At 41.6% G+C, this 22,888-nt stretch overlaps 1 protein-coding gene and 1 long non-coding RNA gene across 7 annotated transcripts in view; one reads left to right on the top strand and one right to left on the bottom strand.

Moving 5' to 3' along the window:
• Window positions 1-3,146: 3,146 nt before the first annotated feature.
• The window catches only part of SGK1 (serum/glucocorticoid regulated kinase 1), a 75,975-nt gene continuing 56,233 nt past the window's right edge, over window positions 3,147-22,888 (bottom strand). For 2 of the 6 annotated variants that reach the window (XM_087971334.1, XM_087971338.1), the window contains 11 exons: window positions 9,795-9,870; window positions 9,041-9,116; window positions 8,637-8,741; window positions 8,131-8,214; window positions 7,638-7,769; window positions 7,200-7,312; window positions 6,800-6,923; window positions 6,221-6,316; window positions 5,291-5,446; window positions 5,101-5,190; window positions 3,147-4,471 (listed from right to left, as the gene is read on the bottom strand). In XM_087971334.1, coding sequence (XP_087827460.1) covers window positions 4,304-4,471; window positions 5,101-5,190; window positions 5,291-5,446; window positions 6,221-6,316; window positions 6,800-6,923; window positions 7,200-7,312; window positions 7,638-7,769; window positions 8,131-8,214; window positions 8,637-8,741; window positions 9,041-9,116; window positions 9,795-9,870 — 1,220 coding nt within the window. In that variant the 3' untranslated portion in view covers window positions 3,147-4,303. Of the gene's footprint in view, window positions 4,472-5,100; window positions 5,191-5,290; window positions 5,447-6,220; window positions 6,317-6,799; window positions 6,924-7,199; window positions 7,313-7,637; window positions 7,770-8,130; window positions 8,215-8,636; window positions 8,742-9,040; window positions 9,117-9,794; window positions 9,871-10,142; window positions 10,445-12,514; window positions 12,864-15,375; window positions 15,544-22,888 lie in introns of those variants that run through there. The other 4 variants (XM_026666138.2, XM_087971350.1, XM_026666140.2 and 1 more) reach the window with 4 other exon arrangements.
• LOC148132910 (uncharacterized) lies at window positions 10,576-11,816 on the top strand. Its single transcript, XR_015750597.1, has 2 exons — window positions 10,576-10,776; window positions 11,337-11,816. It is a non-coding gene; the product is annotated as an uncharacterized LOC148132910 (long non-coding RNA).

Genomic DNA, 22,888 nt, shown 5'->3' with positions numbered 1-22,888 from the left:
GCCCAGAGTCACCTCTAGACAAGATGAGTGTCACACAAATTTAATAAATAAATAAAATTATTTCTTGTTATTATACTTTAAAATTTAAAATCTGCACACAATTTGAAACATAGACCTCCAGAATTCCCCCCGGATAATATTAGTACCTTATTTTTCCTGGTGTTGCATTAGCCATTTGAAGGATTAAAAAGCAATTTGGTCCATTTTGTGGAACAGGGCACTGATCTGCAAATCTGTAGCAAACCACATGGTGTCACATTTTATCTACATTTCACTGTGCTGCAGAATACTCCAAGGGAAAATGTGCACTGTAAACTTGAAATCTCCTGCTGACTTCATGATTGATTCTTAACAAGGCTTCATTGTGAAATGACCCATTTACAGAGATTTGTTGGGGATACAAGTGCAGTCACTTTTCATGTCTTAACCTTCCAGTGTTTTCGTATTGTTTTTCTCTTTTTTTTTTTCCTATTGCAGAAAAGCCACTGATTGGGAAGCCAAATAAGAACCTGCAGCACTCCCAATGTTGCTGAACTATAACATCCAATAGCCCTATTCAGCATAACCAGTGACATATTTGGGGTGTTAGTTCAACAGCATCTGGGGAATCACTTCTGGACCATGTAACAGGCTAAATGAATTTTACCTTCTACGAACAGTGTGTTTGCTAGTAACGAAAACATACAACATAAGCAAAGACACGCACATTCTATATTGCCACATAAACCATTTGTCCAAAACAGAGGAGTCTCTCATAATTATGAAATAAGCTTCAAAAATGAGGAATGGTGATCTGAAAGAAATTTTCAGAGGCCATGAGGAAATATTTGAGTAGGGTTTATGTGTATAATGCATTCTTCTGCCTGTTCCCCTTTCTTTCTGATTCCTTTGTAAACCATCTAGCTTTAACAGCAAATTATCTCTTGGTATATGTACATACATGTAAGGGCCTGGCTCATTATTGTGTTTGTGTCTGCACTTTCTCTTAAACCCAGCTGGCTAATGTTTTGAGAGGGAGGATGAAAGTACTTGCATACTTTGCCCCCATGGTAGGTGGGATGACTCAAATGTTTGAATCATCAGGTGCCATCTGAAAATATCTCTTCTGCTAAGCCTACTAAGCTTAGCTTTGGACATGTTTGGGGCTGTGTTAGAAGGGTATGTGGAAAACAAGCAGTGTTGGACCAGGTGGCCGGTGAGGTACATGATACTGAAGATTCATCCACATTAAATTTCCATATGTCTGATCTTCTGTTGTAACTGTGACACAGCATAAAACATGTCTAAACCCCTGTTTTGCCTGATTCAGGCACAAGCAAGTATATACTATTTGCACAACACAATTATTTGAGTCATTGGTGGTGGTATCTCATGGGAATACAAGGAGCAAATTCTCTCATGCAATTAATTTAGATTTACTCGAAAGACATCTAATTCTTGCACTGTACTTAAAACTACACCACCCAGCTTGTTATGTTGTAGGAACTGGGAGGGGGGTGGCGGGGGGAAGGAACCTAGTGAGAAAAAGAGCAAATAAAAAAGCAGGCTCACTACTGAAACATAACATTATAACCTCCCTAAATCAGTTGATGATATAATAAAGTTTGCCAGCCCTCTCACAATCAGGACAGGTTTGTTGTAGTAGTGAAGGTTCTGGCCTAGTAACCAAGAGACAGTGATCTCTGGGCCTTCCCTTAGGGATGAAAAGATGGTAGGTGATTTTGGGCCATTATTCTCTCAGACCAACCCTTCTCATGAGACGATTGCTGTGGGGAAAATAGGGGGAGGCAATATTAGGTATGTTCATACATGCAAAGATACGAATTGGGTAAAAATTTAGTAATAATGATAATGAAGTGTTCGTGAAAACCACCATGCATTTCTTGGAAAAAGTGAGTGAGGATTCTGTATTCCCTAACTTATGGCTTTTGAACCATGTTAGTGTGATGCTATGCTCCCATAGCTACTATGGTAGTTAGGCCCCTTGACTGGCTAATGAGTGATGCATCTTGAGAATTCCTTTCCTTTGTAGCATTTTCTTTAGCAATAGCACTTAGACTTATGTACCGCTTCACAGTGCTTTACAACCTTCTTTAAGCAGTTTACAGAGTCAGCATATTGCCCCTAACAATCTGGGTCCTCATTTTACTGACCTCGGAAGAATGGAAAGCTGAGTCAACCTTGAACCAGTCAGGATCAAACTCCTGGCAGTCAGAATTAGCCAATAAAACTGCATTCTAATCACTGTGCCACCACAGCTTTAGCATCCGGTTAGATCCCTAGTTCTTTTCATGCTCTTCATTTGATCAAGCTGACTGGGCTATCATATTGTTATAACTAGTTTCTAAAAACACTGACAAATTGTAATATGTATAGAAGGGCAAGGGTCATTATAGTTCTGAAAATAAGCTGACCAAAAAATCTTGGTTGCTAAGGCCTGGAGAAAATATGCTAAAGGTGTTATAGGGAGGCTAGACTTATTTTGCTGCTCTGCAGACTAGAACACTGGGTCCACGTTTCAAGAGATTTCAGTTAAACATTGAAGAAGTGCCTACTTATGAGATGTCTTGGTTAAAAGTGTTAGTTAAAAAGAATATTCTTGCCACTGTTGGAAGATATAGCCAGGTATGCCACAAATGTTGCTTTACAATATTGCATTTCTTTCATTTAACAAGCAGCATTCGCAACACAATTGAGGAAGATTTTTGTAATGAAATAAACTTGATAAGAGGAGGTCATTGATCAGATCAGTCACCTCTTCAACTTTTCTATTTTGTATTGCATTGGGATAGGACATTTGGAGGCTAAACATCATTATGGCTGGCAGGAAGGGAGAAATAATGGCAGAGATAACTTTCAGATCTATGTTCCATGCCCTATAGTAGCCACATAACAATACTCCATGACTATAATTTTTCTGATGTTCTAATTATATTAGACCACTGGAAATTGTAAATAAAAAACACCTTCAGAGTGTGATTTTTTTTCCTACCCAAAAGTCACTGCTGTGTATCTTTAGTATTGTTGTCCAATACTGCAAACAGTATTCTGAATCATTAGTGGCAGGTTTTGACCCTAAAGTGCATTCTGAATAAAGATGGAGAAATAACCTGAATTTATAAAGACACTGAAACAATGAATAGAAATATTGTCCAAGATTTTACTGCAAACCAATGGGTTTGGTCACAAAAATGGTACATATTATAACCATGTTAAGTACATTACAATGATGGCATACATTATGAGCCTTTACAGTTCATTTTCTTTTAAATATTTCATTTAGCATTGCAATCAACTGTACACATCTTTTTACAAATACATACAACAAGGAATGCAAGCAAACAATACCCATAAATAATGCCCAAGTTTACAGATTATGAACAAAAAAATTGAACTAAACCAACAGATTAGCAGACAACAGCTGGGGCATTTTGGTCCATAGAAACCATTTCTAAAAATAGAAATATTTATATACATATATATCTGTATATATATATTTCCATAGCAGCAATGCTTTCTTCAAGCATTTGGGATACAAGTAGTTGAAGCCCATTTGAACTATATATTTTTTTACATATTTTTCTTTTAAAAAAATCACTATCTACATTAATTTATTGTCTTCCAAATATGGAAGGAACAAACAATGCCCCACACTGTCCTCCAAGTGTCACACAGACACCTCTGAGCCAAGTCCATCTGTGGAAATTTACAAACCACACTCCTGCCATTTGTCCACATTACACACTCACTCACACATGAATCCAAAAGCATTCTGTGATAAAAAAAACTTCAGAGTTCACAAAGATCTCAATGTCTGGAGGGGGGGAAAAGGCACGTCTTCATAAAGTTCTCTTCACATCCAGAAATATCTCAAAGTTGGAGCTATGCTCACCAATCAATCAAGGACACAAAGAGTTTTGTTCCGAGGCTTATACTCTCTAGAGCAATCTATGGCAGCAGCTGCTTTTTTTCCCTTCTCCTTTTAGTACTTTGCAACCGTGATATAGCACCACTTGGGTTGGTGAGTGGGAAGAACCAGTAGTGAAATGTCATGAGTTCACTCAAAAGAAGTTAAATGTGCTCTTCCAGTTGGACAAGAACACCCCTCCCTCCCCAAAAAAGAAAAAAAAAAAAGCTTTCAGCAAACAAGAGTTTGAAATTAAGGCTGCAATGCTGCCACACAGTGGGAAGATGTGCAAAATTTTTTTTTATCTTTCAAGATGACCAGGCAACTGGCAGCTTGATCAGAATGCCAAAAAGAACGACAATTATTATTTTTTTTAAAAAAAAGAAACCACAAAATTCAAAGGAAAGAATCCATGGGGGGAGCATAGGAAAAGCCCAGAAATGCTTCGGCAGCCTCTTTGACGCTGGCAGTGATGAGGATGCTGTCTGAAGACTGGCCAATGGAGTTTGGGACAGGTTCCTCTGTAAACTCGGGGTCAAAGTGTCGCAGATCATTGGGCCCACTCTGCAAAAAAAACCAGAGGTATTTGGTTGTTAAATGATAGGCTGTAAGGACACTTAATACACTACACTGTCTTCCAATTCAAAGTGAGCACTCAAGGATCTAATGAAGCCACATTTTCCCTAAGTGTAATTGGAAACCAATTCTCAGGTTTCTTCTCACTGTTCACCACTCCTGAGGTCAAATAAGGTCCAAGCCAACTTTCTGCATTCTGGAGCCCTCAAAGGTGCTAAAACTGCAGCTGCCAGAATTCCCAGCTAATGTAGCCAAATAATTCTGGAAGTTGTAGTTCCAGGTTATTTGGTGGCTCTCATAACTAACATCCAAAAGGCACCCTCATTCAGTAGCCTAGGCAGACATGTTGGATCCACAAGTTTTGTTGTAGCTATAAGGCTTGTAAGCTATAAAGCTTCTAATCTAGCAGAGACATGTTTAAGTCTTCTGTTAAATACAGGTGAGGTTGGTTTTGTTTTTGTTTTTTTTTGTTTTTGGTAATGGGTATTAAGTATCTGGAGAACTGAAATTTCCTGTGGAATCCTGACACTTGCTCTTGATTTATGCACACATATACTTCCGGCATCCCCAATAAAATAACTCTTCCCTGGCCATTATGCAATTAGAAGAGCGCTTACCACATTTGGGTTAAAAGGTGGTGTAATCTTCTTATTTATAAGATCATCCCAGTTAATTGGAGAGAAGAAAATGTGATTCTTAATCTCCATCTGTTGAAATAATGGAAATTACATTAGTTTAAATGCAAAGAACTGAAACAGTCTAGACAAATGCTCAAATGCTTTCACCTCTTTCCAAAGTTATACTTACAAAGTCTTCCTTTGCTCCTAGCCTCTTGGTTCTGTCCTTCTGCAAAAGTCCTTCCAAAAGGTGTCTAGCAGAGTTGGTGATATTTGGCTTCAGTTGTAGAGGTTTGTTCAAGATGTTGTCATACATTTCTGCTGTGTTTCTGCTATAGAAAGGGGGCTGCAAGAAGAGAAGGGATATTTACTATCCATTGTCTAACCTTACTATTTTTATTTATTGATTTGATTTGTGCATCGTCTTTCCTCTGTATCATGCCCACCACTCTTTTCTCCAATTTTGTCCACAACCACTTGTGATGTAACCTAGATTGCAATCCTACTCAAATATTTTAACCACCCCACCATACAGTCTCTGAGCTTTGATGCAAAACTTACTTTAAGACTTGTAGACTTCAACTCCCAGAATTCCTCACCAGTATAGCTGGCTGAGGAATTCTGGGAGTTAAACTCCACAAGTCTTAAAGTTGCCAAGTTTGGGGACCCCTGCTTTAATGTAATATCCATTAAATAGCCAGTTTGGTCTAATGGTTATAGCACCAGGCTAGAAACCAGGAAAATGAGTTCTAGTCCGACTTTAGGTATGAGAAAGCTGGCTGGATGATTTTTGGCCAGTCTCTCTCAGCCCAACTTATCTTACAAGGTTGTTGTGGGGAAATAAGGGAAGGAAATGTATTGGGTATGTTTGCTACCTTGACTTATTTATAAAAATAAGGCAAGGATTTAAAATAATTTTTTTACATGAATTATCAAACCCATTAGGAGAGCTGCTGAGGAACCTCACCAGCAAATATGGGCATCCCTGACATCGCTCCATAAACTCCAAGCGAATTTCAGTAGCACCAAAAAGTTTGTATTTATTTCCTCTACTATAATTACTGAAGTGGCAAACATTCCCAGCAAGCAGATTAAATATGTCATTTCTGTTTTTACTTACCAATCCATAAAGCATCTCGTACAAGACTGCCCCAAGGCACCACCAGTCCACAGTCCGGTCATAAGGTTGCTTGTGAAGGACTTCAGGGGCAAGGTACTATTGGACACAAATGAAAGAATGGGAACATCTGATTAGAAAAAAAAAACCTGAAAGCTAATGGAAAATCTAAGATAAACCTACCCTTCTTTAGGCATTTTGCTGAAGGCAGGGATGGGGCACCAGTATGGGGCACCTGCAGCCCTACAGTTCAATTCTCTTGGCCACTATCTTGTCAACTAAGATGGATTGGATACAGCAGACCACAGATTCCTCAGCAAAATGCCTGGGGCTCACATATATGAACTAGGGGCCAGGTTAATCTGGACAGTCCAACCAGTTTCTACACCTTGAGCATTTTCCACAGGAACTCCCAATAGGTTTTTTAAAAAAACTCTCTAGTGGCATATCCATCAAACAAGACCATTCACTTTCACAAGACTGGCACATAACGTCCTATCGTCTTATCAGGGAAACTCCTGCCATGGTCATGCAGTTGTACACTACAATACCGTCATGGGAGAAAGCAGAACTCAGACTTACTTCAGGAGTGCCACAAAATGTGGAAGTTGTGCCGTTTTGTTCAATGTTCTCTTTGCAGAGTCCAAAATCAGTCAAAACAATGTGGCCCTGAGAATCAAGCAAAATGTTCTCTGGCTTCAAGTCCCTGTGGCAAAGAATATGAAAGACGGGTCAGCTTCAAATCTTACCTGTCTGAAACTCTAATTCACATTTGTCCAATTTACAAGCAAATAAGCCAGTGGCACGTATAGTTTTCTAGACCATTTTTACCCATATCCAGAAACAGCAACCCCTGACCCCTAATTATTTAGGAGTATAACATTACTGATCCCAAAGCCCATAGTTTAGCATTTTGGCAAAACAGCTTATAAATTAGAACTATGTTCTAATTTAATATGCACACATTAAGTACGGTGCTTACCGGTATACAATGTTCAAAGAATGCAGGTAACCCAGTGCACTAGCTATTTCAGCAGCATAAAAACGAGCTCTTGGCTCCAGGAAGCAACGTTCCCTTTGGAGATGGTAGAACAACTGCAAGATAAGGAGGAGGGGAGAGAAATCTATTACTGATCCCCAAACCTTTTAACAATAAATTTAATTTAAGCACAACACACTAAGTTAGAGAGGATAATTGACAGAAATGGCCTAGTAATCTTCTGGCTATTTCCTGCTATTAGAGGCTGGCAAGCAGGAGACTGAATCTAGCACCTTTACTTCTAGAGTCCCTTTTTTTATATAACAAACAAGGGCACTTAAAGTGTGTGTTACTGTGGACTGACTTCTACTTTCTAGCAAGAACCCAACTCCGTTCAACCACCCTTCCCTTTGGAGGGCCCAGGTGTCCTTTTTTGCTCACCTCTCCACCGTTGATGTAGTCTAGGACAAAATACAACTTGTCAGCTGTCTGGAAGGAAAAGTGAAGTCCCACCAGGAAAGGATGCTTCACATTCTTAAGGAGGACATTGCGTTCAGACATAATATGTTTCTCCTAGAAAATAAGAAGTATGGAATCATTTGTTAGTATTTGCCAGAACAACACAACTGAATTGTTATAAAGCAAAACCAAGACCACAAGAAACACCAACTCAATAGGGCATAAAACAGCAACTAAGAATTTTTGGATTAATTTTCCACATTCTACTTCAAAGTGATGTCCTTAAAAATAGACATTCTGTAGGCTTTGTGATGTCTTTTCTGCTTCCTGCCTACTTTTTGTTTACCATTTCACTTTAGGAGGAATTCTGATAAGCTGAAAGCTTGTTCATTATATTGTAATTTATGAACTGCCGTAAGATAGAATTATTTTCTTGTTTGGTATTTCTTTGGAACAAGATAAAGTCAATATTTACCTCCTTCTTTTTCAGGATTGCTTTTTTCTGGAGTACTTTTACTGCATAGAATTGTTCTTCTGCCTTGTGCCTTGCAAGAAGAACCTGAAAGAAACCAAAGTTTTTGTAAGTTTAAGGGTGATTCCAAAAAAACAAGTTAAAACTACAATTTCCTTTTTGATAGTTGAAAAAATACAGTTCAGTATAATTATAGGCTTAAGGTTTTGTATCTGAAAGGCAATATTTTAGAGACAGAGTTAGGCAATGAAGCCATCAAACTCTTCTTGAATATAATCCAAATTCTCAGTCTTTAATTGTTCTTTCTCAAGAATATCAATTTAACTGCACTTAATTCAATTTATTTTCTCTACTTCATACTAAGACAAATGTCTTGGATGAGACTGACTTTCCCAAAGCCATGGGAGAGCATTTTAAAATAAGCCTTCAGAACAGAGGATCCATCTGGCTATAAAAGCAATGAATGTTTATCCTTAAATAGCAATAAGCAAAATCAAGACATAGCTTACCTTTCCAAAACTACCTTTCCCAATAACTTTCAGGAAATGGAAATCTGATGGTTTAGCATGAGGGTTAGATGATGGGCCAAGATTGATTTGCTGAGATGGACTTGGCTGCAATGAAAAACAAATCAAAAAGTGTTAGATTTTTGTACTGAAATAGTTGGATACAGACTTTAAAATCAACAAATACAATTGTCAGCTATTTTGTGATGGGGCGTCAGAAAACATTTAGCTTCAGGGAAATAAAATTTATTATAAAGCTTATTTAAAAACGTTGCCAAATTTCCTGCTTTAAATGAGACAGAGAAGTAACTTTTTAAAAAATCTTCCCTTTTTAAATAAGCATGCTGGATTTTTATTTTAAAACATCTCTTTCCAAGTTAAATATACATGGAACCCAGGCCACTTACTGGAGGAGAAGGATTGGCATTCATCAGTTCTGGTTCTTGGGGCTGGGAGATCTTCAGAATTGATTGTACTTCAGGACTGCAAGGATTAGACAGAAGGGAATTAGTCCAATTACAGCATGCCTGGAACATGGAAATTATCTCACCGCAAGGTGGCAGGCTAACTCTAATTGAGCAAAATTCAGGCTGGCAAACTTAGAAAAGGCAATTGAAACAGCTTATTAGGTTTCAAAGGTAAGATGGAAAACAGACTCAGGTTTTTTCAGTAATTATAAGTCAGAATGAAAAGGAATGGCAGAGATTAAAAAAAAAAAACCCAAACAAGATGTGATTTCTCTGGACAGTTTTAGCCCCTATTGGAGCAACAGAAACACATACTATTTTCTAAAGCCAGCATATGCCCTGGCCCTTCTCAAAAACAACTCCCAGTGAGTTCAATGAGGTTTGCTTGCAGGTAAGTAGTATAGGATTGCAGTCACTATAACACATACTTCTATAGTGAAATTCTGAACAAATTATTAAAGCACCCAAACTCACATTCTTAAACAACTTCCTAAATATGCTGAACTCTGTGGAACCTGACTCTGTGTAGTTATCCTTAGACTAGAAAGTTCAATTTACAAACAGATCCTGTTTCAATTTACGAACAGATCCAGTTTCAACTCCTCCCTGGGGAAGAAGTTAGGTAACATGCACAAGGCTGTAATTAAGTTAACTTCCGTGGTATCCACCAGGCAGAAAAGCAAAACATACTTACTGTTTGCATGCATAGGAGTTGGTGGCTATTTTTTGAATGAAGTCGTTCAGCCCCATTCTTCTCTGTTTCATAAAAGCTGCAAATAAGAAAACACAGAAAATGAATCCTGATCAATCGACAAGTTCGTTTTCTTCATGTTTTTTTTTTTTAAAAACACGTTTAAAGTGGTTTATTTGGATGCTCTTTAAATGTATTTAAATTTTTTAAAAATTAAAATTAAACGTAAATGTATTTATTTAGGCGCTCATTCATCCGGCATTCCGAAAATAAATTTCAAAGGGAAATCTTTTTGTGAACGGCTGAGGAGGTGACGCGGCTCGGTGGTCCTCGCTCGACCCCGCTACTCACCGATCAAAATCGCCACCATGCCCCTCATCTTTGAATAAGTTAGGGTGGATCCAGAAGCTTCAGTTTTGACTGTCATCGCAGAGCGAGTAAAAGAAAAAAGAAAAAAGACGATAGCAATAATCCAAGCCGAGGGGTGGAAAAAACCCAGATCGATCTACGACCGAGTTAAGCGAATGGTGAGGGAGTCAGCTAGCTAGCCGGCCAGCCCGTCCGCCAGCCAAGGGGGGAAAAAAGCGCAAAGGACGCTTAGCAAAGCTTCGCCGTTCCCGGGCTGCAAAGGAAACTCCCGTCTCCGGCGCTCGCCAAAGGCTTTATATAAACGAGGGCCCGGCCCTAGGAGTGGGAGGAGGAGAGGAAAAAGGGGAGGAGCCCGCGGGAACAATGAGGAAGAGTCTGAGTCGCCGTTCCGGGCGCCCGGGAGCCGCCAGAAGATACGCAAAGCCTGGCGCCCAGCCGCAGGCAGCGCGCAGACCGCCCTTCCCTTCCTTCCTCCTTTCACTTTGACGTTTCCAAGAGTCAGGCCAGGCGGGCCTGCGGGCGGGAAGGGGGAGAGGCAACCCAGAAGCCCTTTTTCTTTTTTCTTTTCAAGAGGCTAGGAAGAAGCAGTGCAACGTTGGGGTCGGAATCTAGGAAGGTTAGAGGGTATTTTTGTGGGTAACAAAAATAACTGGAAGCGGGGCTGGGGGGGAGGAAGGAGGGAGAGGGCGCGAAAGCAATAAGGGATTAATTCTCTTTCCCCCCCACCCCCCACCCCGCCTTTTGAGACTTAAGGCGACCTTGGCCTTAAGAGGGCATGGCGCGGTTTACAAGTTGGGCAAATCGGCCACTAGGACGGATTGCTTCTTTCCAAACGCAGCGCGATTCCAAGGCGGCGCAGCCCGGTGTGAGACGCGGGGTTGGGTTCGGGTCTGTCTTAAGTATTTTGTAGCTTTCCTTTAAGACTTTCACTAGTGGAACAATTGAATGCCTTGGGCCACACCCTGCCATCTCTGTAGCGACGGGAAATGTGCCCCCCCCCCCCCGTTCCTGAATCGGATGCTTGGTGTCGCTTAAATACTCTCGAGAAAGGTTTTAGACCAAAGGAGTGTCTTTGCGTTTGTGTGTTTGTTTCCCCCTCCCCCGTGCATCCGTCTCTTTTTCCCGTTTCCTTTGCCCACAGTCCCCAGAGAAACCTATCTCTTTATCTACTTACAGCACTGTGGCATTTTGATTGTCGGAAATGCCCCTAAGGGAGACCTTATTGCAAGATCAGCTTGTACTACAGATAAGAATGATCCTTGCGACATTCCGGGTAGTTCGCAACTTTTGGCCCCGAGAAAACTCGCAAAACGGAGCGTGACGCTGGCAGCTCGCTTTTGCTACCCCCACCCCGGCATCTGCTGAGCTCGGCCCCCGAACGATATTCTCCCTCCCATGAGGGATTGAGCGTTACGGAGTGCCCTTTTTTTGTCTTCGTCAGCCTGCAATCTGGTGTGTTCCCCACCCCCACCCCCGCGCGCAAATGGTGGGCTTGCAATGTCAGGATTCCCAGCCAGCCGTTGCAGGCCGGTTCCCGAAGGGCGCCTGGTTGGGAAACTAGTCTGCCTGTTTGCTTAATCCTGTAAACCGTTTAAGTGTGCCAGCTTAGTTATAGAATATACGAAACGTTAAACTCCAAAGTGCCAGTAAACTGCATTCAAAGTGGTTTGCCAAGAATTCCTCTTTTCCTACCTGCGCTCGCATTCACGAGTTCCTAATACACACGGGTTCCTAATTCAGTTACTCTTGCAGCACACATATATAGGAATAACATCTCATTAAAGTCCGTATGAATTAATGCAGTAAACACGGTCAGTGTGGACATTCTCGCTTCTATTTCAAAGCATCGCAATCCGCAATCCGCAAAGCATTTTGGCAACCTATAGTTCCAAACTGTCTTTAGAGTCCCCTCTCCAGTAATTGACTGGTATTTAAAACTGGCAGCCTCTTTGCAAACCAAACCAGACTGCCCCTTCCCTTTCTCTTTCCAAAAAAAAAAAAAAAATCCACCTCAGAGCAAATTCCGGCAGTGAAACAATAACCGCTGGAGCCCTAAGCAAAGCCTGGGCTTATCAGATGGTATTTATTAATGACCCAAAAGCGTACCAAGAGCTGTCCCTTGGCTACAATAGCTGGTACCACCTCAAGGCCGCAAACAGCCCCCTTTAAAAGGAATCCTTAACCTAAAGGAGGCATCCGGGGGCGAGGGGGGGGATTAAGTCTGCTGCCACTCAAACTCATCAAAGTCGGGATCCGGGGGAGGGGGAGGGAAGCTCGTGGTTTTCCAGAGGCAAGGCAGTCAAGTAGCCCCCAAGAAAGAAAGCGTAACAATCGTCTATCCATCCATTTCTTACCAAAAGCCTCACCAGAAATAAGTGCACTTTTCCCCCCCTTCTTCTTTGAGCCTCAATAAGCCCTTCTTCCGTATCAGGTCTTTTTAATACAGCCTTTCACCTCCGTTACGAAGAAAGGGGGAGCGGAGAAGCCCGGCTGGCGCGGTTCAAATTTTGTCCCTCAGCAGAAGCGACCGCAGCAGCGAGAGCCGGAGGCTGGTCAGGAATGGCATTTTCAAGTCAAGGAACCTCAGGGAGGGACTCAGGGAAACGGCGATTTCCTGCCCGGCTTTCTCAGTTCAACAAACAAGAGCCCCTTTGGAAGCAAGATCTTGGAGTTCACGCGGCTGCCTTGGGCTGTTCCCGACAACGCTTGGAGCCAAAACATTCCAATACAAGTCGATAGATAAATAAATAATAAGTGGAGGGGGAAGGAGAAAAAAACCCGCACGAGCTTCCCGAGCCGAAGGAAGGCAATGGAAATTTCCATACAGTGTTTGCAAAAGTCGTGGAAGGAAACGGGGGGGGAAAAAGTTGATTGCTTTACCCTATTATCATCGCCGTGGGATCCCAGAAGAACGGTGCGTCCCTTTGAAAGACGATGTATTTATACGGCCGCTGCAGTACGGCGGAACCCATGTTGATGGGTTATTGTTTATGAATGGATGAGGCCCAGATATCGCCGGCCGGTGATCCAAAGCGCAGGTGGCAGGCAAGGCCCAGACTTGCAGATAAGTGATGGGCGCGAATGGATGAGGAAGGGGTGCTCCGACACCCATTACCCCGGAAACAGGGCACTAGTGGAATCCCCAGCCCCCCCCTTTTTTTCTTCTTCAAGGGGCACCTATAGACCTTTTGAGGGAACGTGAACGGATGCCCCTCCTGGTGGAGGCCTTGACCGCTTATTGATAAGATTGCATTAAATAATATTACACAACATATAAGGGGGAGGAGATAGCAGCCTTCTCCACAGAATAGAGCTTTCTCTTGTTGAGTGTAACTGCCGCCAGGTACTGCCTCTGTTGTCACCTTCCCTCGCAGATAGAGGTGGAGCTCTCGCCTCACAATCAGGGGGCTGCGAGTTCGATCCTAGGTAGAGGATAATATTTGGAATAGACTCTCCTGCTCGAGCAGGGGGGGGTTGGACTAGATGACCTCCAAGGTCCCTTCCAACTCTTATTCTATGGTAAGCACACTTCATAAGGATGGGTGGGATATGGGAACTCTGGAGGCCACCGATATGGAGGAGGGCGTTGAATGGGTGAAAGCTTCAGAGTTCATCCCCTTGCATCTTTAACCGTTCTTGCAACCCTGCGCTTGGGATCAGTTATGAGAAGGAATGCTATTGAATGACCCGAAATGTGTCTTTTTCACGCGTTTCTTTCTCAGACTACCTACGACTCCTAGACGAGATTTTGGAGGAAATACGGCCAATTGGAGTTCTTCCCTTCACCCCCCCCCTCCTTTTTTTTTTTTTTTTTACAAACTGCCCCACCCCGCTTCCAACGTAAATCTGCGCGCGCGCGCCCGAAAACATTTTTCGCAACCGAGAAGCGGAACGGATGCTTTGTAGTGCAGGTTACGCCGCAAGAAGAACTCGGCTAAAGGGGAAGAGCGCGCGTTGGAGGCTGAGCTGGACCCAGGACTAACCCACTGCTAATCCTGTTTCTGGATATGGTTGCTTTAGCGAAGGAAGGCAGAGCGCCCCCTGTAGACGACTGTAACGCCTCTTATACATTCCATTGCCGACAACGCGCATGCTCCGTCTCAAGGTTTTTTTCCGTTTCAGCCAACACAAGGAATTTCATCAAGGCACGGAAACCGTGAAACTATACTGTGCCGGTCCTCCATTAGTTCCCAAATCTGAGGCAGGAAACATTGGGTCCTCCAAGTAATGCTGAGCTACAATTCCTAGCAGCAGCAACAGCAATCACCAGAAGTGTTTTGTAAGGTGCACAACAAGGCCATTCATTTCTAATTTGAGTTCCTTTCTTTCTTGGTCTGTTTGTTCTTCTCAAGGTTGTCGAACTATGGAATTAGGTATTCCAAGTCTCAATGGCACTCAATGGGTGCCACTCAGAGTAAATGCCCCTGGAACAGTTTAGAGATGACCCTGGACCCTATTCTTAACAAAAGGAAGGAAAGCCCAGGATCATGTCCATTAGTTCCAATCAACAATCTGTGGTAACATTGATGCAAAGGATAATGGAAAGCACCCATAAAACACTGGAGGAAGCCAATGCTTACAGAATGAGGACAGCAAGTGAGGGGAGCCTTAAAAGATGTGCAATCCCACATCTCTATTTGGGGCTTGTCTAAAGCCTGAAGAGCTATTTGCAGTTGTATTCAGAGTGCTAGCCAGTCTACCTCAATATATGACAGGTTTCACACACACAACAGTCTGAGTGAACAAATCTAGTCCAAAGACTTTGTCTACTTGCTCAAGCCAAAGAGAACTCCTTAACTGAACTTACAGACCCATGGTCCTAGTGCTACTTCATCCTTTTCCACAGAGTCTTTTCTCTTTAAAAGCCCTGAAAGGAAACTAAAGTCTGCACAACAAGCTGAGTTCAAAGCAGCTATAGCTTCCACCCCCACTAGGATTCTCTGAAAAAATTAAGTTCCACTACAACTTCCTCCATTTCACTCCTTCAGTTTGTTTTTTAAAAGGGGGTTTCCATCATTTCCACAGCACCAAAGAAAGAAAGAAAAAGAGTCCCAATCTTTGTATGGCTTAGTTGGTAAAAGTAATTACAATTTGTAAGCATCCCTTTCAAAGTTTCAATCATTGTTCCTCCAGAGAAGTTGTTGAAAAAGACCCCCCCCCCCTCTTTATCAATATTCAAACAAAAGAATGGTTAGCAAAACAATACTGAACTAACCTTTTAGTGAAGACTTTTCTTCTTTCTCTCTCATGGCTCTCGCTTCCCCTCTTCCTCAAGATCCCACAACAGAAGTGCCGTTCTGTACTTTTAAATCCTTTAGCTTGTTGTAATTCCCAACAATACGTCTCCTTTGGACGGCTGTCCGGCTCCCAATCAGGTTGACAGGAGGCGGGCGATGGAGGAAAGAAACCAGCTGATCTTGCTGCCCACTTTATGAACCTTGCATTAAGGGCGATTTACACACAGAGAACTAAAGTTCAACGTTAACCACGTTGTTGCAACATAACCCTGAAATGTTGCTTATTGTGTACACATGCCCACGCGCACACCCGGTGTGCAACTAGAAATGCAGGTCGCCTATAATTAAGCCCAGCAAGACTTGAATCAAAACACAACTGAAGAAGAGTGTTACAGATAGATCGATAGAAAACCCAAGAGGCATCAGGGGCCGGGGAAGGCGATCCCGAAATGCTTTGGGGGTATACCGTTCATGCGACTATTTCAGTGGGTGTGATTTGCGGATTGGGATCGCTAGGCTAGAGTTTCGGGGTACGATTTTGTAGCGCTGCTTGTTTCATCGCGCGATTCGCTGCAGCAAGCATCCAGCAGCCGATTCCCAAATCGGTTAATCTGGAGTATCTACACAAGACAGATGTGACTCCTTAGGGCTCCGTCTTATTGCCTTTGACTCATCGCCGCCGAAAGATGGGGGGCAGATGTTCCCCTGCTGCTGAGGTGGGGTGTGTGTGTGTGATAATGTTTCTGCGTCAAAACTGCGCGAGAGGACGGCTGCCGCCGGTGTCGTCCCGTTTCTCCTTCTCCACCCAGCCAGCCTCCCACGCCACTTCCCCTTTCTCTTTTTAGCAGCGGAGGGAGACATCTGGGCTCCCGAACATGTGTCGTTTCAAAGGAAAGAGAAGTTGTTGAGACCAGGCTTTCCTGCCGGCCCAGGGGTGGAGGCTGGAGCAGGCGTCCCTTTTCCAGGCCTGGCACCAAGCACTTCCGAACAGGAAAGTAAGAGACACACGGCACAAGGGCTTTCCCGCCTCCGGAGTCCGAAACCCAGCCTGCGTCCGCTGAACTCCTCTGCTCCTCTCGCTCTCCTCGCAGGGGGAAGGAAGACAGACGGCGAAGTGCCGACTTCTCGCAGCAACTTTGAACGGGAACGCCGGGGGCGCTCGAGTTCACCTTCTGAAGGCGGGGGGAGGGGGGGCAAGGCCGGCTTTGCGATCTCATGGAGATCCTCGCTTTCAAGATCACCCGCAGCCCTGTGACAATTGCGCCTTATGCTGAGTAGAAACTAGGGCCGGTAGATCAAAAGAGGCCCGCTGAAACTTTGCCATCTGTTCTAGGAAGCGATGGGCTTTGAAAAAGGAGGCTCAGTTTGGCAGGGTGCTCTTGAGGTGGAGGATGAAGTCTGCAACACAACTCGCGAAGCTGAGGCGGGTGACTTCCAGCCGCAAATCTCCACCCCTCACCCTAACAAGACTTGAGGAATTCCCTGTGTGGATTTCAGGCCTTGATGATTAAGTAAAATCTCCCGAATCTGTCACTTTCATTAGTGTTACAGCCTCCACGTTGGACAAATCCTTTTCCACACATTGGTTCTTTGCTATTAAAGGCTCTGCAGCACTTTGGACTTGATTTCCAAAAGATACCTTGTAGTGCATAGGGCTATGAATGGAGATTGCATCATTTGGGGAAAGAAAGTGACTCCGTACAGACAGGTGCTATGTTTGCACTTCTGTGCATCGAAAGCATTTTTTTGGAATCAAACCGGTTCATCTCTAATCTTCCTCCCTCCCTTCCCTCCCTCCCTCCCTTCCTTAATACTTTCTAGAGCAGGGGTCTCCAACCTTGGCCACTTTAAGACTTGTGGACTTCAATTCCCAGAATTCCTCCTCCAGTCATGTTAGCTCAGGAATCCTGGGAGTTGAAGTCCACAAGTCTTAAACTTGCCATGTGGGAAGACCCTTGTTCTAGAATATGGCTTCTGGTCCTGGGCTGACCTGGTGGTGCCCCATCCAAATTCTCTCAAGGCCTCACCCATGCACAGCTTTCAGAAGTTAGCCAAGCTTGGTTGGTACCATCTAGTCCAAGGGTTTCCAACCTTGGCCACTTTAAGACTTGTAGACTCTAATTCCCAGAATTCCTCAGCCAGCTTTGGAATTGGAGTCCACAAGTCTTAAAGTGGCCAAGGTTGGAAACTCCTGTTCTAGAGAAAAACCCCTGCCCCCAAATCCAAACTAGCTGAGTTATTGCTAAAAAAAATTCTAAAACCCAGACTGGACAATAGGTAACATAGGCTAAACCAAGATCACCAAACACCTTTCAGATTTTCCAGAATATTAATTAGATAAAATACTGAACAAAGGAAGGAGAGTGAAAGGATAACCATTCTGGAATATTCAAACAATAGAATCTACTTATACTGGACTTCAGGTGGAAAATATGAAAAAACTGCATATATCCAAACTGGAAATAAGTGCATTACAGCTAAGTAGTAGCCAGCTCTCTTCCTCCCCTTTGTTTTATCAATCATTCTGTATGATGAGAGATTCTAGAGAATCTGAAAACTTGCACATTATAAGTCTCAACTGTCTAATAGTAATATTCTAACATAGATTTTACTAGGGGAAAAAAAGGTTATGTTGAACATATTACTCTCTATTTTGGAATAAAAAAAATAGGTATAGGTAGTCCTCAACTTACAACCATTCATTTAGCAACATTCAAAAGTTATAACAACACTGAAAAAAGTTACAACCAGTCCTCATGCTTCAGACCATCACAGCATCTCCATGGTCACGTGATCAAAATCTGGGCACTTGGTACCCAGCATGTATTTAGGATGGTTGTGCCCCACGAGATTATATTGCCATTTGGGAGCTTTCCGACAAGCCAGGTGAATGGGGGGAGGGAGCCAGGTTTGCGTAACAATTATATGATTCACTTAACAACTGCAATTCAATTAAAAACTGGCCAAAAAAAATTGTAAAATCATGTGCGACTCATTAAACAACTGCCTTGCTTTACAACGGAAATTCTGGTTCCAATTATGGTCGTAAGTCAAGGGCTATCCAGTACATTGGTAACCATCATAAGCATACAGCAGTGTAACTTTGCCTTATACCTTCTTGCCACCACTGAAATAGAAATGTCCTTACTTCGTCCTTCTCTCCTAAAGTCCTGTTTCAAAATTGAGAATTTGTATGGTGGACACATATACACACACACAGCCTTGAAGGCTCTCCACTAAAGTGAAACAGTTAAAATGCACAATATTACTGGTATTGATTTGGGAAAGGGTGATCTGGGATTTTTGTGGATATCATGGAACTGAGATTGAAGCTGAACGATTTTTGACTTGCAACTTGCAACAACTTATTTTTATTACTTTCATATTGCTAATAAGTTGCCTGGCATAAAAGGAAAGCCCCACATACAATCCTGTACTGTATTTGTATGCAAGCTTAGGGAAGTTTCTTACAAATTATTGTGGTGGAAGTGTGAGTGGGTGATACTAAGAGAGGTTACAACAGTAAGTTACAACAGTCTTAATACAGGTACTGTACTGAAGCTGGAGTCTTAGTGCAAGGCTACCAGAGTGTGGTGTATATGGTCTCTGGACTATGAATGAACCCTCTACTCTAGAAATGAAGTAGACCTGCATTAAAGTGATTTGCAACCATCTCTCAAATAGCTTATAATAACATTTTGTTCTTTGTTTCTCTAATACAGTTCAGTGGAAATTCCAAATAATATAGGAAATTGTGCTAGTATTTTTCTAACTTTTATCTTATCTGCAAAGTACTCCTCATTTCCTGCCCATACTATATTTGTTAGATTCTGACTGTCTAAATGTTCCTTTAAATGTACCTGTGGCCAATTCTCTCCCCCACCACCCCAAATTAGGAAATAAATGCTTAGGCTGCAGTTTACTGGATGTACTGATTGCTGCATTAATGAGATATCTTTTTTAAAAAAATTGCAAAAGTAGTTGTTACTACTGCAAAGATCAGCATTGCAAGCAAACATCAGCACTGCAAGCAAACAAGCTACTGCAAATAACTGGGAATTACATAAAATTATACCCTCTATCTACAAAAAAAAAAATCATAGAGTTGGAAGGGGCCACTTAGGTCCAACCCATTCTTAGTGCCATATCCAAATTAAAGCTTATCAAATGACTATCCATACTCTGTTGGAAATAAACACACACAAGATTTAAAAAAAAAACACCACTTCTATCTCTCAGATATGTGAGGCTCTGCATTTCTTACTGTGCAGGGACTTTAGTCATTTAGTAATCTTCTCTAAGAGACATATGTATAGGATCTTTCAACAGATATCTGCAATTAGTGTATCAGGACTTTTGGCAATTCCCATCACCAGCAGCCAATGGTTGAAGGTGATGAGAATTATAGTCCAATATATCTTGAGAACGCTAGATTGGAAATTGCTGTCCACCATATTTTCTAGTTGAAAAGTACCCATTTAGCAGCATTCATACCAACAAGAAAAGATGGTAAAGGCAAAGAAATGGGCTTATTAGTTTGCAAAGAATAAGAAAGTATTCGTTAAACATTTAAACCACCATTATATAAGTTTTTTAGTCTTATTTAAGACTCTGCTTCTCCCAGATTTGAATAAAAGAAAACAATGCCAATCCAGGGGCTTTCATTTATTAATATCTAAATATTATACGGGTAGTCCTTGACTTACAACTGGTTATTTACTACTATTCAAAGTTACAATGCATCTCCCAGAACTATTTATGACCCATTTGCAAAGTTACAACAGATGCACAAATAACCCAATTACATTATAGGTTTTTGTGTGTTTGGTGACAGGCTCACCTTTATGGCCTCTTGTAGCTTCCCTCAGTCATATGATCACAATTTGTGACATATTTTTTTTGTCAGTTTTCAGTATTTGCTTCTGGTTTCTGGCAAAAAAAACACCCATTGGGAAAAATGGATTAACTTAATGACTTCTGGGTTTGCTTAATGACCACTGTTAGCTTAACAACCATTGTCAAACAAGTTGTAATTTTGAAACCAATCACGTGATGCCTCAATTTATGTCCAGGCTCAATTACAATTGTATGTTGAGGACTACCTATAGTCCTATACAGTCTGTTCTTAGTATATTTGCTCAGATCTAAGCCCCACTGGACTTCTAGTTTGTTTATATACTTATTATATGTTTAGTTATCCCACTGACCAAAAATCACTGAGTAAAATATTTAATACTGGGTAATTATTACTTTGGCCACCTAACAAGAAGGAAGGACTCACTGGAGAAGAGCTTAATGCTGGGAACGATTGAGGGCAATAGAATGGGACAAAAGAGAATGAGGTGGCTGGGTGGAGTCACTGAAGCAGTAGGCATGAGCTTAAATGGACTCCAGAAGATGGTAGAGGACAGGAAGGCCTGAAGGAATGTTGTCCATGGGGTCACAATGGGTTGGACATGACTTTGCAACTAACAACAACAGCAGATGATTATTCAAAACGTTAGTAAATTTTTTTCATTAATATACCATCTCCTACATTTTTGAAACATCTTCTGCTTGAAATATTCAAGGACGTGATGATAACTTTGCCTACATAAGGGTTATTGTTATAGGATAGTCATTTAGTATTCTGGGATAGTTAATTCCATTTGCCTTGCTAACAGGATTACAAGTCAGCAATAGACCAATGGATAATGACTAAGGAATGTACAGAAACGTTTTTACTGATATAAGACTTGCTGAGCTTGTCAAAAGATTGCCAGAAACCTCAAACAGAATTGACTGAAAGAGTTCCACTAAGCTGCTTTGAGTGTCACCATCCAGACAAACAACACTACCCAGACAAACATAAATCCACTGTCTGTTTGATTTTACCCCAGTGCCAATCATATGCAATAATCAATTAAAAACTTTAATATTCTGGGATTATAGAGGCAGGATGAAGAGTGTTTCTGGACAGAGTAATTTCCCTATATGGAAAATCATGGTTTCTCTTAGTTTGTTCTATGCTTAAAATGGCTTTGAAAAACCATGATTTCCTATTTAGATACTTCCACTTTTTGGTTGCTCATTGAAAAAACCCTTGCAGAGTGAATTATCAGAGTCTACTGTTTATATGTCACATGTATTTGAGCATAGGATCCATGTACCAATATATAATAATTAATTTATACAGCAGCTCATCTCCCCCAAAGGAGACTCTGAGCGGTGTATAATAATACAATTCAGTCCTGAAGCTTATAACTAAATTTAGGCCATATGTATTCCTAATATGGATAGTATATAGATCTCTTTTCTTTCATTTTTCTTTGTTTAGTTTTTCTTCCTTTTACTGTGTTTATTTTAATCTATATGTAGTCTTTAGATTCCTTTTTTCATTATTTTTCCTGATTGTGCTGTAGTTATACATATTCCATTCTTTAAAGATTAAAACTAGCCGAAAACTAGCCCCGTTTCATCACTTCCGGTATTTTCGGAAAAACAGGAAGTGATGAAACGGGGCTAGTTTTCATCCTGCAAAGCCTGCAGAAGCCTTCGTCAAACCTTTGGGAGGCTGAAAAAGGCCCCAAACCGGCTGAAAATCAGCTGTGAGGCACATGCATGCCCAGTGAGGTAAGTTTGCCTGCAACTTGCATGCCGGCACAAATGGCTCTGCGTGCCACCTGTAGCATGCGTGCCATAGGTTCGCCATCACGACTCTAGGGTTATTTTAACATCTTGCTTCCAAAGATGATTTATCTTCTCTTTTTGAAATTATTTCTGGATTCTCTACAGACTTAGAAGATGTTTTACTGCTAGGCTTGAGCCAAACAAGAGATCAATACTAAGTTGACTTCAAGAGATTGCATTTTAAATATGAGTGTCTTAGAAAAACTGTGTTTGTAGGATCCAATCTGAGTCAGTCACCGGGACCAGAGATTTAGTCTTCTGAGCTTTTGAATACATTGACTCTTTTCTTTTCATTTTGGATATACAAGTAGTATAGTGACTTGACTTACAACTACAATTGAGCCCAAGATTTCTGTTGTTAAGTGAGATATTTGTTCAGTGAGTTTTGCCTCGTTTTACCATTTTTCTTGTCTCAGTTTTTAAGTGAAATACCTCAGTTGATAAGTTAGCAACATGGTTGTTAAGTGAATCTGGCTTCCCCATTGACTTTGCTTGTCAGAAGGTCACAAAAGGTGATCACATAAGACCCTGGGACATTGCAACCATCATAAATACAAGTCGGTTGCCAAGCATCTAAATTTCGATCACATGGTCACATGGGGCTGCTGCAAAGATTGAAAAACAGATATGTCACTTTTTTCAGTGCCATTGTAACTTTGAACAGTCACTAAATGAACTTTTGTAAGTTGAGAACTACCTGTATTGGAACCCTTTTTATTATCATTCAGTATTCTCAGTTTTAAGTTTTTACCTAAGACTACCTTTCAATTCCAGGCTACCTAAATGTACCCTTATATCTACGTATAGTGCAATATTAATGCA

This window comes from Notechis scutatus, chromosome 1 (assembly GCF_049901735.1).
Source record: "Notechis scutatus isolate UNSWTSFEM ecotype Mainland chromosome 1, rNotScu1.2, whole genome shotgun sequence".
NCBI lineage: Eukaryota > Metazoa > Chordata > Lepidosauria > Squamata > Elapidae > Notechis > Notechis scutatus.
The sequence above is the reverse complement of the archived record's forward strand: the minus strand, read 5'-3'. Positions and strand labels throughout refer to the sequence as shown.